The sequence below is a fragment of the Ixodes scapularis genome, unplaced genomic scaffold (genome assembly GCF_016920785.2).
Source record: "Ixodes scapularis isolate PalLabHiFi unplaced genomic scaffold, ASM1692078v2 PGA_scaffold1__304_contigs__length_218370807, whole genome shotgun sequence".
NCBI lineage: Eukaryota > Metazoa > Arthropoda > Arachnida > Ixodida > Ixodidae > Ixodes > Ixodes scapularis.
Window position 1 is genome coordinate 82,777,416 of NW_024609846.1, and position 14,856 is coordinate 82,792,271.

At 48.4% G+C, this 14,856-nt stretch overlaps 2 protein-coding genes across 2 annotated transcripts in view; one reads left to right on the top strand and one right to left on the bottom strand.

Moving 5' to 3' along the window:
* Positions 1-7,005, top strand: part of LOC8033376 (glucose dehydrogenase [FAD, quinone]) — a 66,438-nt gene extending 59,433 nt beyond the window's left edge. Inside the window, exons 11-12 of the mRNA XM_029979186.4 lie at positions 1,442-1,658; positions 5,714-7,005. Coding sequence (XP_029835046.3) covers positions 1,442-1,658; positions 5,714-6,002 — 506 coding nt within the window. The 3' untranslated portion in view covers positions 6,003-7,005. The remainder of the gene's footprint in view (positions 1-1,441; positions 1,659-5,713) is intronic.
* Positions 7,006-9,111: 2,106 nt separating this feature from the next.
* The window catches only part of LOC8033375 (carboxylesterase 5A), a 62,427-nt gene continuing 56,682 nt past the window's right edge, over positions 9,112-14,856 (bottom strand). Inside the window, exon 11 of the mRNA XM_040207391.3 lies at positions 9,112-9,414. Coding sequence (XP_040063325.1) covers positions 9,234-9,414 — 181 coding nt within the window. The 3' untranslated portion in view covers positions 9,112-9,233. The remainder of the gene's footprint in view (positions 9,415-14,856) is intronic.

The following is a 14,856-nucleotide window of genomic DNA, read 5'->3' on the forward strand; positions in this document are numbered from 1 at the left end:
TTGGTCCTGGCGGCCCGTGGTTTTAGCATTTAGTCCATCGTAGAACGACACGAATTATGGTAAGTTTCGCTGCCTCGAAACCTTATTACTAAATATACTAATTTACCAAATAATTCACTAATTCATTCACTCTATGCACACATTGAGAGCTGATACTTCGAACCGCGCGCCGTGTTGGCAGCTATCGCAAGGCTAGGGTATGGTTTACCTTTAATAGGTACGTAGTGGTGTATGGAAATAAATAATAGTACCAGGATTGACCTTTGGTAACGCAGTCTTGTGCATAAGTTCTGAAGTTCAAGCGAAATTGGAGATAGGACAAAGGATTGTTGGCAGGATAGTTCTAGAGGCACATGGGAACACTCTAAATGAGGGAGTGCAAGGTGGTATGAGCTGGTCATCGTTTGAGACAAGAGAGGCAGTGAGTAAAATAAATTGTGTCCAGAGACCAACAGACATGAAGAACACGTGGTTGGCGCATAAAATCTATAAATAGCTGTATATAAGGAGTCTCAATACGAGATGAACTAAACGAACGCGAAAGCTTAGGATGAAATTCCTCCAGAAGGGAGGCAGCTAGGAGGCAGAGAGGTACCTCTTCTGCCTCTTGCGAAAGGAAGCAGAGAGATAGATGTGGGAGGAGAAAATGCAGGGGAAGTCAACTTTAACAATTTATAAGTCACAAAAGCAAGAAATAGAAGGTTTATTTGATAATTTAACGCTCTGCTGTTTGAGGCGAGGACGGGAGTCTTAGGGACAAAAATGTATAGGGCCAAATTTGACAATGCGCGCAATATGTAAAGAATAGAAAGAATCATTTGAAAATGTGATTCTAAAATGTAAGAATCTGAGTTCTACCCTTCCCGTAGGGGCGACAGACGTACCATTGGCCCTTGGTTTCGCTGGAGAGGATGGAAGGGTGGATTATAGAAGAGTGGCAACGAAGGGGAGGTTGGAGTGGTGGTGGAAATTATCTAGAGGAAATCGAACGAAGAACAACTAACTAGCACAGTTGGGGAAAAGAGGAAGATTTGGACTTCCTCCCTCGTAGTTCCGGCCCGAAGTCTCAACCCTCTCCCCCAGCGAGTCTGGTGTTAGGTGACGTCAACAAAGTTCGATCAGACGAAAATTGGCGACTTCCTCGCCGGGGGAGGAGGCGGAAGGTGATGTTTTAAGCTTTTTTTTTCCCTATCCTTCAAAGGTATGCCTGGCAATCATTTTCATGACCTGGCGATAGTTAGAGAAATGCACTGGCTTAAAAAGAGAATGTGGAAATCAAGTTTTTGTTATTGGTTTAGGCTAGGTGGCGCAAGCTACTCCTCGTTATAAATAGGGTATAGTCTTTATTATTCATCCATTATCTATCCTATCCATCAATCCATTGATGGTGCGCAAGCTACGGCCCGTTATTCCAGTAGCATCTATACATTCATCCATCCAGGTCTGAAGGAGGTGTACAGGATCGCGAACACGGAGGCGTTCAAGCAGCACGGTGCCGAGTTCTGGACGGAGGTGTTCCCGGGCTGCGAAGCCGAGGAGCATTTTAGCGACGCCTACTGGAAATGCCTGGCGCTTTCCTTTCCGACCACGGCCTACCACCCGGCGGGGACGTGCCGGATGGGAAGCGACCACAGGGCCGTCGTGGACCCCAGACTCAGGTGGGCCTGAGCACGACCAAAGCTTGTCTCTTACACTCTAAGCAATCTGGCGCATCTTTTTTTTTTCTTCTTTTTTTTCACTCGTAAAGCATTTGAAACAGTCAACCGCTGCACACCACGGAGGGGGCGCGGCAAATGACGAGCTTAAAATTACATTTAGGCTTAAGACAAAAACAGTCGAGCAGTCCTTCGTTAATTTACACTACAGTCACAGCGGTAGCTCCGGCACGTCACGGCGGAGTCGTTGGGCATCTGCGTCGCGTTCCTGCACCGTGGGCTCCGTGAACATAAGCTTTCGAAACAAAATGGGCATCCGTTTTGTTCCGAACGTTTTTAGTTTGTTCTGTCTTGTTCGAAACTTTCTTTTTTTTTGGAACGCGTGAAAGTGGGTTTTTCGGCACGAGGTTTTGGCATTGACAGCGCTACGGCGAATTCTTGTTATCGGCTATTCTTTTGTTTTTATTATTTTCCAGAGAACGCGTGCAGTGGGAATTGGGTACAACCATAGCCTTCTCTATACTCACAAAGCCTGGCAGTTCGACGATGGAGCTATAGAGTGACCGGTCGCAGATTTGGAGCGCGAGGATCTGGTAGCAGAGAGCATTTCTGGTATAGACCCGTTGCTCTCGGGCAGGGGGCGTGAGCGCGTCTGCAAGACGCGACCATGTTATGCTGGCAGCACAATCCAGGCGGCGCTGTAACGTTCGATTTTGCACGTGCAACGTTCGAATGCAAGCATCTGTCGCATCTGTAGACGCGCGATAACAAAACGTCTAAAAAAAAGAAAAACTAAAATAAAAAAAAAAGAATTGTGCAGCTCGCGGACTCAGCGTCCCATTCAGCTTTATTATTTTATGGCGTTCTTTAATCGCTTCCGTGAGCCCGTATGTTTCATTTTAAGTGATAGCGAAGCTGAAGCTACTTGCAAAAACATGCTCCCCTGAACGATGCTTGCACTGCACGAGCGCGCGTGCTTGGAAAAGACAATGCAAGATCGGAGCTCGCTCTTGTAGCCTCTGCTACGCTGGCGCGGCGGTTAGAATGGAACGGAGTATAAAAAACTCTAGTGGGGAAGCGTAATGACGCACGTTCGAAACGCGAGCCAAATATTCTATTTTGCTCGCCTGGAGCGCTGCTCAAAACTTGAGAGCTACGGGCCTATTCAACACACAGAATTTGCAGCGGTGAGGATCCGAAACATGGTTTTCAAACCCGACGGAAATTCTATCGATCAGGAGAAGTGTGTTTCGGCGTCTCGCCGCAGCGGGGCGCCCGTTGCTTGCCTCTTCTAAAGCCCCTCTATCCTCGGAAAAGTGGCGCCATTCATTGTTGTAAAAATGCTCGAGGCACGTGTCGCCCGTCACTTCTGGAGTTGGCGGCAGTGCTTCGCTGTGCCGCCACGATCTTCCCAAGGGCTGCACGTTGCACGTGCCTCGTGCATCGACGAGCCTTGCCTCTTTTCTCATCCGTTGTCTTCCGCTCTACCTCTTTACTTTCGGCAGCCGCGTCTCTTGCCTAGCTGCCAGGCTTTGTCAGTATTAAGGAGGCTATGGTGCTACAAAAATCTGAAACATGGAGCGGGTTGTTAACGCTGTGGCGTGGCTCACTGCAAACGCCTCCGCTTCGCACGGAGCAGACACAGGCTCGATTGACGCGGGCGGTGGCGATTTTTTCAAGGATTGGGCAATATCGACGACAGACATCCTACATTGCCAACTACAATGTCAACAACTAATACAACAACATCAACAACGCACGCTATTTCCAGTGGTGGAAACGACCATAACAACTATCGCTGTAAAAAAAAAAAGTCAGCGTTGTAACATTAATCATGACGCTTAAAGGGGTACTCCGAAGGTTCTTCGAGCGGCCTTTACCCTTTCCGGTATGCTAGTTACTATCGTGAAATACATAATAGTTATTGTGAAATCGGCAAATGAAAATGATGCCAAAACCAACATTCAAATATACCCGCACTTTTCAGTTAGTTAGGAACAAATTTTTCCGTACCGTTTTCGCACATCCGGTACGGTACGATGGGCAGTCTGGTACGCACTGCGCATGCGCGAGTCTTCTGTAATAGCATACGCGCAGTTCGTATCGGAAGGCCTCTAGTAAGGTATCGCATGTGCGAAAACGGTCCCTAAAAACTCTGTTGTCGCGGCGCAAACGGTTCTTTTTAGGTTTATATTCAGCCTCGTCACTTGTCCAGCTTTCTCCGTAGACTGCCATCGATTGGCTCTTCAAAATACTGTGTGGGAAAATAGACGCACCAGATTCCATAGAGGGGTTCCCCAGACCGGACGTGTGCATTGCCCATGGATGTGTCCGGGATTCCAGTCAATGCTCGTTTACGGTTAGTTAAGTCAATGAGAAACGGCTACTTTTAACCCTTTCCCTACCATGGACGACCTGGGTTCGTCGCACGTGGTTCGTCGACACTGCTTGTACCGCTCCCCCCGACGACGAGCTGGGCTCGTCCCCGCTGCCATGGATGAACTGGGCTATACTCCGTTTCACCTTATGTTGTACCGCAGCGAAGGCTAGAAGCGCGAGCTCATAGCGTTGGCAGCTGCCCTTGGTGCACGGGAGCTTGTGCCGCCCAGATGTGCCCTAGAGCAAGGAGCTCGCGCTGTAGCCTTTAGTGCGGTACAATACAAGGTGAAACAGAGTATAGGTCACAGTATTTTCAAATATTTTTTTGAAATTTTAGCGGTAGGCCAATCGTCCACCACTAAAACGGTATTGCAAATGGATCATGATACCGATCGCCATTCTCATTGTTTGAACTGATCAAGACGATTGGTGTTCGGAGCGCATCTCGAGCAAGCTTACTTTCTGAGATTACAGAAAGTGTAGAATTGGTAGAACTGTTATCACTGTGGACTGCGCTTGATTTTCTACGCCGCAGCTTGCTTATTAGGTAATTTCTTGGGTCCACCGGTCCTACGCGGTGTTCTTTATTCGAAGGAAAAATCTGCAGACAGACGTTCATAACGTCAGCGGCCTACGCAACTTTTTCTTCTGTTCCGTCCATTAAGGTTTCTACCTTATGGTTACCACAATTAACACCCCCCGCTTAATAGTGTTGAATGCAGTCTCATCCACCAAAAAAACCACGGATCGTCTGTACCTTCTCCGCCCGTTCACCGCGGATTTGGTGGCAGCTTGCCACACCGGAAAAGGGAGTCTTTCGTCTTGTGACGCCCAATTTGCAAAATAAACCTTCAGATTTCTCCCGGCTGTGACACCGCCAGGATCGCGACCGGGAACAGCGTGACACTTGTATGACGTCATCGCGCGAAAATCGAGAAACCGCTTTTTTGGACGCCGTAAACACACCAGTCGGAGACGCGTTCCAGGCACCATAGCTTCGGAGTGACGACACTTCAGCCATCTTGCTGATTAAAATCATTGTTGCCAGTTACCTTAAGCTTTATTTGAAATAGCAAAAAAAACTCTTGCCTTTCCTCAAAAAAGAAAAAGAAAGAAAAATTAGAACAGACCGCGACAGAGCGAAACGATATCGCCTGAGCTTCCTGTTGTCCCCATATTTAAAGTTGAAAAAGCCGCATTTGCGAATCGTATGAGACCCTCTACAAAAGTCCGTCAAGCAACATTGGCGGTCGCCATTGCTTGGACACGTAGCGTGTGACTGGATCCGAGTACTCGCCGAACGCTGACGCAGCGCTCGTGTTCTATAGGTGCTCAAGGGTATACGTTATCAAGCAATATGGCGGACGGGCAATGGTACGAACTTTTGAAAAGGGTGTATTCCACTCACTCTGCGCTAGGCACCGAAATGGCGGGTTCCAGAAGGCCGTCAGGGAATAAGGTCCCGATATCCCAAGCACAGATTAAGTTCTACACTAAGGGGGAACAGCAGGGAGGAACTTCAGTTGTCCCGCCTCCAGCGTGCTCGACGACGCTTTGCCGTCTGGTGAGCGTCGAGCGCGCGCCCGCACCCAAAGCACGGCGAAAGGTCGGGCGTTCGGAACGCGCACCCTCTCGGAAGCATGATGGACAACACCCGCACTGACATCCCTCGATTGCAGGGTCCGTGGCGGAATCCGGGGGCTTCGCGTGGTCGACACGTCCGTCATCCCGGAGATGTTGTCGGGGCACCTCAACGCGCCGGTCATCATGATCGCCGAGAAGGCCGCCGACATGATCCTGGAGGACAACGCCAACGCCGTCGCCGGGCCAAAGTCCGCGAGCTCCTCCTCGGGCACACCCGCCCCCGGGGCCGACTCGACGAGTGGTGCGAAAAGTACGACGGACGCGTTGCCTTGGCTCGCTGCCACGGCTCTCGCTGTCGCGTTGCGCTTTGGGTCCGCTAGCTAGCAGCAGCGTCTGCCCAACACCGGGTAGAAGGCAAGGACCGTGCGTGACGTCATCGCTAGCGGATCTCCGACCCGCCCCTATCGGCAAACATGCCGAAGCTCGACCAGAGTACACCGCAACGCGGCAGACGCGTGAGGCGCAGGCCTTAGCCTTCTAGGTGGTATGTGGACAGCAGGTCGTCTGCTTCTCTCGCGGGAGTTACGGTGACGTCAAAACCGACGCCGACCTCTGATTGGCTTTGATTGAAAGGATAGTGGGTAGGTCCCAATGCTAGAGGCCTTGACCCATTGTTTTTGTTAAGCAGCCAATAAGAGCTCGGCGCTTTGACATCATCGGAATCTCTCTGCAAGAAGTAGACGAACGTGCGCTTCGCATTGGCCTGCTTTTCCGGTAACCAGAGATGAATGTTGAAGACGATTAAACAAGCAACGCGATGTACATACACTTTGATCATGGTGAACAGTACAAACGGGCAAGTTATGGAAAGGATGCCGGCGAGCTGGTTTAAAATAGACATTTCCGCACGTGATCGACAAGGAGAAAAAAAGGATAGACGACACTTCTCATTTTAAAGTTCTCTAAAAAAAAAGGTTTACCCTCTACATTTTCCAAGTGCTCGAGCAGTACAAAACCAAAATTATTTGGCTCTCCAGAGCCAAATAAAGACATTCTTCTTCTTATTATTATTATTTTAGAATTCTTTTATGCTATATTTTTAATAACGAATTTTTAAGCTTCAATTTTTAAAGATGATGTCATGATGCTTTTCAAGCGAATAAGAGGTGTCGTTGTTTTTTAATGTGTGGCTATGCGATCGAAGTTTGTAACCCTGAGTCGTCTCCTTTAATGGTCCTTGAAATACGGAATGCCATCGATGTTGTCAGCTTGGTGTTTAAGTAAATTTAGCAATGGGAAAAGCAAAATGTGTGGAATATTCAACACTAGAAATATCATCTGTGCCATGAACGTTCAAGTTCAGAATAAAGTCACCTTCCGTATTCCACTTGTAGCAGATTCATTCTACGAATTATTGGACCCTGATTCCAACGAAACCCCGACACAAACGCACGCGCAAAGGCATTGTAAGTTGCCTAGCATCATAAAATACGCTAAAAAACAAAACAAAAACAAGACGTGGGTGAATATTCGCGATGAAAGGTGGTCACTCTTTCATATTGGAGCTTCCTCTTCGTATCGAAATATGGCATACATCGTCCATTTTTCGGCGTGCTCGCTGACCAGTGACTATAGCAAGAGCGTGTAACATATTTGTAGTAACAAGTTACAAATTGCATGTTTTACCAAAAAAAAAAAAAAAAAACGCCGTGTCGAAGTGCCACTTTCGTGAGTCCACGTCTTTTTCTCGACTCGTTATCAGTCGATGTGTCATTAACGTTTGGGATTTAGTTCATAAGACAGAATCGAAAGGGGATTACCTAAAATACTTAAGTACGCATGCCTGACCAAAAAGGAAGAATTTCAGTTAGCATGTTATCATTCCTAGTGTATGGACGCATAAACATGTTTTGTGTGTTCATTATTTGTTAGAACGACTTTCATAAACAAACTTTTTCCTCCCGCATCGTCATCTTGTTTATTTAAAAGTGTAAATGCCACTTTCCGATAATCAGTTCTGCTTCCATTAAGAACGTATATTTTTAAAACTGGTAAGTTTAATTTTACAGTGAAGTTTCCAGCAAAACTTTGTTGTCACTTTTTTCACTCGTCAAATGAAAAACAAAAGACTGAGTAAGGCGTTTAGGTGTTTTTCTAATTCTTCACAGTATGATATTCAGTGTGTCGAACCGAAAAAAATACGGGTTCGGTTACGGTTCAGGTTCAGGTAAATTTATTTTGTTCCGGTTCAGTTCCGGTTTGATTAATTCGATCCGCGAACCGGTTCGCGAACCGGTTCGGAAATTATAAATGACAAATTGCAACATCAAAATAAATTACAAATAAACGTCTGAAATCAGCACATACGAAACGGGATACATCGTAGTGTAAGGCTCAGGGATTTCTACCAGGAATGGTTTCTTTATGTGCACTCAAAGGTTACCTCACCGACGTTTACGCATTCGGACTTCATCTAATTGGGTCCGACGCAGTAGCTGTAAAATCCGCGACCTCCTTACAAACCCACTTACAAGTAGAACTCGCTAACTATCCCGCCACCTCGTCGTGTAAGCAATTGAAAGAACAGTGGGGAGAAAATACAGCTTTCTTTATTTGAACTAGCCTTCGGTAACTCAAATTAGACCCTTAAAGAAGTTTTCATTAAACAAGATACGGAATATGAAAAACACTTCACCGAACGAAACGCCAGAAGGACGTAATAGGATAAATATTAAAATAGAAGAGTTCGCTGTGTTACAAATATGTTAGCTTCTAAGTGCCTATACGAAATCGGATGCATTATTATCAAACTCCACAGCCTTTTCTTTTCTCATTGCGATGGAAGCAAGCTTCAAGAACTCGCGCGTTCTAAAAACGTGTTATGAAATGAGCACACAGCAGCATTTAGGATTTACGAGATTGTAAGAAAATAAAATCCCGTGACGCGATTTTTTTTTTTTTTTTTTTTGCACAGCCTTCCAGTTTTTTTTTTTTCGTGCAAGCCGCGACCAGCGCAATACTGGTTCCTATGTCAAGATTCATGGATGCAGCGTTTGTCAAGATTCATGGATGCAGCGTTTATATTCCTAAGACTGAGTGGAGAAGAAAAATATGTAAGCGAGGTGTGTGTCAGTTGACGGCACTTAAAAAACAAATGGCATTGATAGCACATTCATTGTCAACAGCGCGTGGCCGAACCGTTTTGACATGAGCCGGTAACCGTTATTTTTTTTTCCAGTTCAGTTCCGGTTCGGGTTCATCGCGATAACAATATAACGGTTCGGGTTCGGGTTCAGTTCCGGAAAAAATACCGGTTCGGTTCCGGTTTTCGGTTCGGTTCGGTTCCGATTCGACACCCTGATAATATTGCTTGGACAGCAACAGCACAATAATGTCTTACCTAGAATCTTATACTTCGTTTTAGGAAAATAATATTTGGAGTAAACATTTAGTTCTATATTCGAAAATTTTAAAATATGTAGATGCGTGCTATTTAAACTATGTATTTCTAAGATAAAGTTTTGAACAACTTTTATCATCCTGGTTTCTATAAATACAATAGAAAGTGTCGTTTTATTTCATCGTTTATAAAACGTTGTCCGATTTGCCAAGCGCTCATTCACAGAGGCTTTTCATGTTCCTAATATTTAGCTTATTAATCATCTGACAAACGTCGCTACCAAAGTTTTTCACAACCTCAAGGTCTCCCGTCGTTTGAATGAGCACGTGCATAGACGCTCCCGCTGCACTGCCGAAGAGTGGAGGCCAGGATTTTTGGCCGACTTTGGGCAAAACACTGAAAGAAGAGAACATATGTAATTTTCACCAGGTAGCATAATACATCATCAGGGAGGTTAATGATATGCAATTGAAGTATCATACCCATCAGAAATGATGCTTCTCGGTAATGGCCCTTAAATAAGCAAACATTCTTTTCAGTTTTGATTACGGTAAATCAAATTAACACCTTTATGGGTGTGACCCAGGGCTAAAACATCAGAGTGTCTTTCCAGCAAAAACATCATGGTGATGGAGAACACCCTAGAATGCTGTTGGTTCTAGCGGCTTCCTGGAGATATGTTTTTGCTGACAACGCTTACGGGCAACGAGCTCCATGTGCTTTTATCCCATATACAAAAACGTAAAATACAGATACAATGAGGCACTTATGAGTTTGGAATGATGGCCATTATGGCGAAGTATAAAAGCATGCCAATTTGTTCTCATTAATAGTTCACATAAAATCTGTCAAAATTCAAGGAACGTATCCCCAAGTAAAAAGCATTGATACAAAAAATACTAATTTGACGTACACTCTAAAACATGCCCGTGCGTCTACTTTCCCGCACAACACTCGGAGAGCCAATCACCTCAACTTACGGAGGCAGCTCAGCGAATGACGATGTCGAAACATATGTTTAAACCAAAAAACGCAGTCTGGGTTGTGACATTAAGCAATGCAAGCGTGACGTCTTGCATTGCGTAATGCCACAACTCAGAATGCGTTTTTTTTTTTTTTTTTTTTGTCTAGACAAATGTTTTGTTATTGTCATTTGTTGAGCTGTCTCCGGAAGTTGCGGTGATATGCTCTCCCATGTTGTGCGAAAAAGTAGACGCAGAGACTTTTTTTTTTAGAGTGGTAGTTGCTGAAAGAACTTCCGCTAAAGCTGTTTTAAGCGGTTATTCAGTCAATTGTTTGGACTGCACATAACATATCCTTCCCTACACACTTTAGGGTGTAGGGAAGGGTAATCCAATTAACAGTACCATAGTTCACACGTATAAATTGTGTATTAGTCAAAAATGATACTACCGGGTGTAGCCATGGGTGTCGTTTTTCCCAACCTATTGAAGGGGTCGCAAAAGGAAAATAAATTTCTCCAGTTTTAATTTCTCTCCCCACTTTCGTACTATTATAGAAATATCATTCAGAAGTAATTCAAGATATTGAAACAATTTTGATTGGAATTTAAACAAAGAACGATGCTGGAGCGAGCCATGGACCTTTCTGAAAAGTAGCGCGCGCCATGAAGCAGCGCGCGTCAGACATTATGGGAACAGTGGCGGTCGCTGCTCCGTCGTCTGCTGTTACCACTGTACCGCCCGCGAGAACCACGTTGCCTATACGTTCGCGTTGAGTCCCTGTGTATGGCAAACGGCAATCTTTGCAGCGCCCTGTGCTGCGCTGAGTTGCCCACACGAGGTGGGAAACCCTCAATCACAGCACATCTGTTTATTGCCCGTTTTTGGATGAGCCATCGTTCTGGATGGGCCACCGATCTTTTTCGATGGTTCATCGCGCGTGGACCACGCTCTAAAAGAGCGGGGTATCACTCACGCTTCCAACGTGCTTTTTTTTTTTTTTCGCTACGGGAGTCAGTTGAGCTGGTTGGTACATTTTATTTTCCATTCCAAGAGCGTCGAACTTGAGTCATGATGTCAGACCCATCTCGCTTCGGCTCCGTCAACATTTGGTGTTCTTGCGCCCCACGCTTGGGCTTCAGCTCACATGTCTCGTAACGGCACTATAACGACCATTGGCACCGCCAACAATCTTCAGGAGCTTTGCGTGCCTGAAAATATGGGCTCCCAGCCTACGGAATTCAGGCCCGCCACCTCCGCTTCGCTAACCCTAACGTCGAACGCGCCGGCAGCCGGGGCTGTAGTGGCTACCGAGGGTGCATCGTATCCTAATGCGTCACTCATTGCCCCGTGGAGCCCGGACTCACTGGCAGCCGTGCCACGCCTCTCGGAGCCGTCGAGATGATTACCGGGATGCTTGATCGTCATCCCAGCATGCCCGCGATGGATTTTACTGAAAATTTCACCGTGATTATGGGTTCCGCAATCTGGAGACTGCCACCTTAGCCCAGTGTACGTAGCACTGCTTGCACCGCTCGAGACAGTTCTTCTGTTTCTAGCGGCTTCGTTTGCTCGTTTGATAAAATTTGTGACAAAAACATCAATGCAACCGAAATGTTTTGCACGTTTGGACTGGGCGACGCAATTACAGGCGACCTTCGCTGCCGCCTAAATCTCAATCAGCTCAACAACATTTATTAAACAACGTGCGCGACCTGCTCAAAAAAAGAAACCGAAAGAAGATGAAGCAGGAGGGTGGAACCTTTCTCCCGCCTGCCTGGGGAAGGAGAAAAACGTCTCGTTCCTCCCTTCTTCTCGTGTCCGCTTGGGGGCGCGTCAGTAGATGGGAGGAAAAAGCGCCGTTGCTACCTTTTTCCTCCTTTTTTTTCCCCTTTAGAGTGCAGGCTGCACGAGGTGATTTGCCAACAAAAGTTCACCTTCCTGACCGACCCAGAACACCCGACGCGCACGGGCAGTATCGTAAATAGGGACACGTGCCCCGACCCCACGCTAGTAAGATTCACCGCAGCCGACAGGACCAACACCGGCGAGAGCCTAGGCAGTGACCATTCCATCATCGAGGACGAGGTCGCCGTTATTTCTCAGAACAGGTTTGTCAGGAAGCAGGCATCAACCGACTGGGACGCGTTCCGAGAGTCGCGCCCGAAGGAGTCCGCGCTTTCGGGCGACCTAGAGCAGTGGGTAAGATACGTGCAGACTGACGTAAAGAAGCACACCAGACACGTGAATCTCACCAACGACACTCTCTCTCTCTCTCGGGCATACTCTTGTCCTACACCCCTGGGACGCCAGACGCGGGATCCTCAAGAGGTGGAAACGTTAGCGATTCAACCGGAAGATCAATATCCGCATCGCCATGCTGGAGTGGGAAATGCTTGAGTACGCAGCCCAGCTGTTACGCTCCAACAGGCATCAGACGTGCAACAAGCTCCAGGGGACTTTGGCACTGCAAAAACGTGGTCACTGCTGCGCCACCTCCTCCACCCGACCAAGGGAAAGTTTCAAGACGAGCCGCACAATCCACAAGATCGTGCGGGATTTCGAGGGTGCACGGACGACGAAATCTTCGGGATGCTGCAGGACAGGTACATAGGCAAGCCGGTCCCGGCGGCGTACCCGGACTCCAACGGCGTGGCCAACCCCAAACTCGACGCGCCCGTGACCGAGAAGGTAGTCACGCGGGCTGCCCAGAACTTGACGCCGAGCACCTCGCCCGGCAAAGAGAACTGATCCAGAACCAGCTCCTGAGGAACCCGGACGACGCATCCCTGGCCACTCTGACCCAGTATTTCAACCGTGTGTGGGAGTCGGGCAAGATCCCGGCCAAGTGAGATCACGCGGAGATAGTGCTTATCCCCAAGCCCGGCGAGGCCCCAAGCCTGGACAACCTACACCCCATATCCCTGACATCGTGTCTGGGCAAGCTTCTGGAGTACGTGGTCACCAACCAGCTTCAGCCGTTTCTGAAAGACACGGGCATCTTTTTTCTAACACCATATTCGGTTTACCATTTTTTTACACCACCTGAGACTGGGTGGAAGAAACACGACGACGTCTCTTCCACCCAGTCTCAGATGGTCTAAAAAAAATGGTAAACTTACACCAGCTCGCCTGCGCCCTAACTGTTTTACCATATTCGGGTTCCGATGAAACCTGTCCACGCAAGATGTCCTGCTCCAGATCAATGAGGACATCCTCGACAGAATCTCCCATACGACGACGCAGGCGGTATTGGCCTTCGACCTCAAGGGCACCTTCGACAACGTCAGCCACACGCCGGTGCTCGACAACCTGGCTTCAACCGGGTGTAGGTCCCGGATGTACGACTACGTACGCGACTTCCTGGGCGATCGCACGGCCCCCATCGGCGTCGAGTCCATCCGCACGGGCACCATTCCGGTCCCAAGCTAGGGCACCCGCTTTGCGAGTGCCCTTGCTTGGGACTTAGACTGCACAACTTGGGACCCTTGCACAACTCAGACTGCGTTTTTCGGTTAGACTGAAAAACGCAGTCTGAGTTGTGATATTAAGCAATGCAAAACGTCACGCTTGCATTGCTTAATGTCACAACTCAGACTTCATTCTTTGGTCTAAACATATGTTTCGGCATCGTCATTCGAGCAGCCTCCTTAAGTTGCGGTGATTGGCTCTCCCAGTGTTGTGCGGGAAAGCAGACGCACGGGCTTTTTTTAGAGTGACCCTTCTTGTTCCATCTCTATGCGCAAGCTACCTCTTCTACTGGAACGGATTTCCCCGTAGCAAGCACATCATCTATGCGGACGACCTGGCGATTTCGACTACTTCGAGATCGGACGGCGAGAAGTAAACCTTCCTCCAAGAGGCCATCGAGACAGTGAAAAACTACTTAGAGGCCGGCAAATTCCAGAGCACCCCCCAGAAATCTGAGCTGTTGCTCGTCCGCGCGAGCAAGCCAGTCCCGAAGAACAAGGAGGAGGAACTACGCCTCACCTTAAAGGACGGTACCGCCGCGCCGGTGGTGGAGCGGATCTGGATCCTAGGCCGCCACCTCCAGCGGGACGGTGGAGACAAGTACACGGTCGACCGACTCGTCGAGACAACCACGCAAGTCACGCGTATGATGTGCAGAATAACGAGTCGCAGACACGAGCTCAAGGAGTCGGACCTGATCCGGCCTACTCAAGCACTCGTCGTGAGCCACATCACCTACGCAACTCCGTATCTTAACCCGCTGTCGAGACGTAAGGGCGAGATGGACGTGATTATCCGCAAGGAATACAAGCTGGCACTGGGGGTGCCGCCGTACGCCGCGAGTGCCAAGCGCCTGCTGCTGGGCGTGAACAACATCTTCCAGTAGCTCGTCGACGCGCACCTAGCCAGTCAGATGGAGCGCCTGGCTTTCACCCTGACTTGGCGGCACGTTCTGAGCTCGCGCGGCATACCCATCCCCGCATCGCAACGCGAAACAATCCAGCTGCCGCTGACCCTACGGGACAAGATCCAGGTTGCACCAATTCCACGGAATATGGACCCATCCCTGCACCCAGGTCGCCGGACGGCTCTGGCCAAGACTCCGCGACGGACTTACGGCAACGGGGACGATGTCCTCTGTACGGGCGCGGCACTCTACACCGGCCAAGCCGCTGCAGTGGTGAGTCTGATCGACAGCGACTTCGACACAGTCGTCACGGCGTCGGTCCGCACCATCCAACCGGTGGTGACAGAGGAGGTCTCCTTCACAAAAAGAGACCACGTGACCATCCGTTCCGATTCGAAAGCGGCCATTAAGCGGTTTCGCGAAGGGAGAGTTGCCCCGCAGGCCTTTAACATCTCGAGGGAAAGCCCCAAGATTCCCAAAGTGGAACTGGTCTGAATC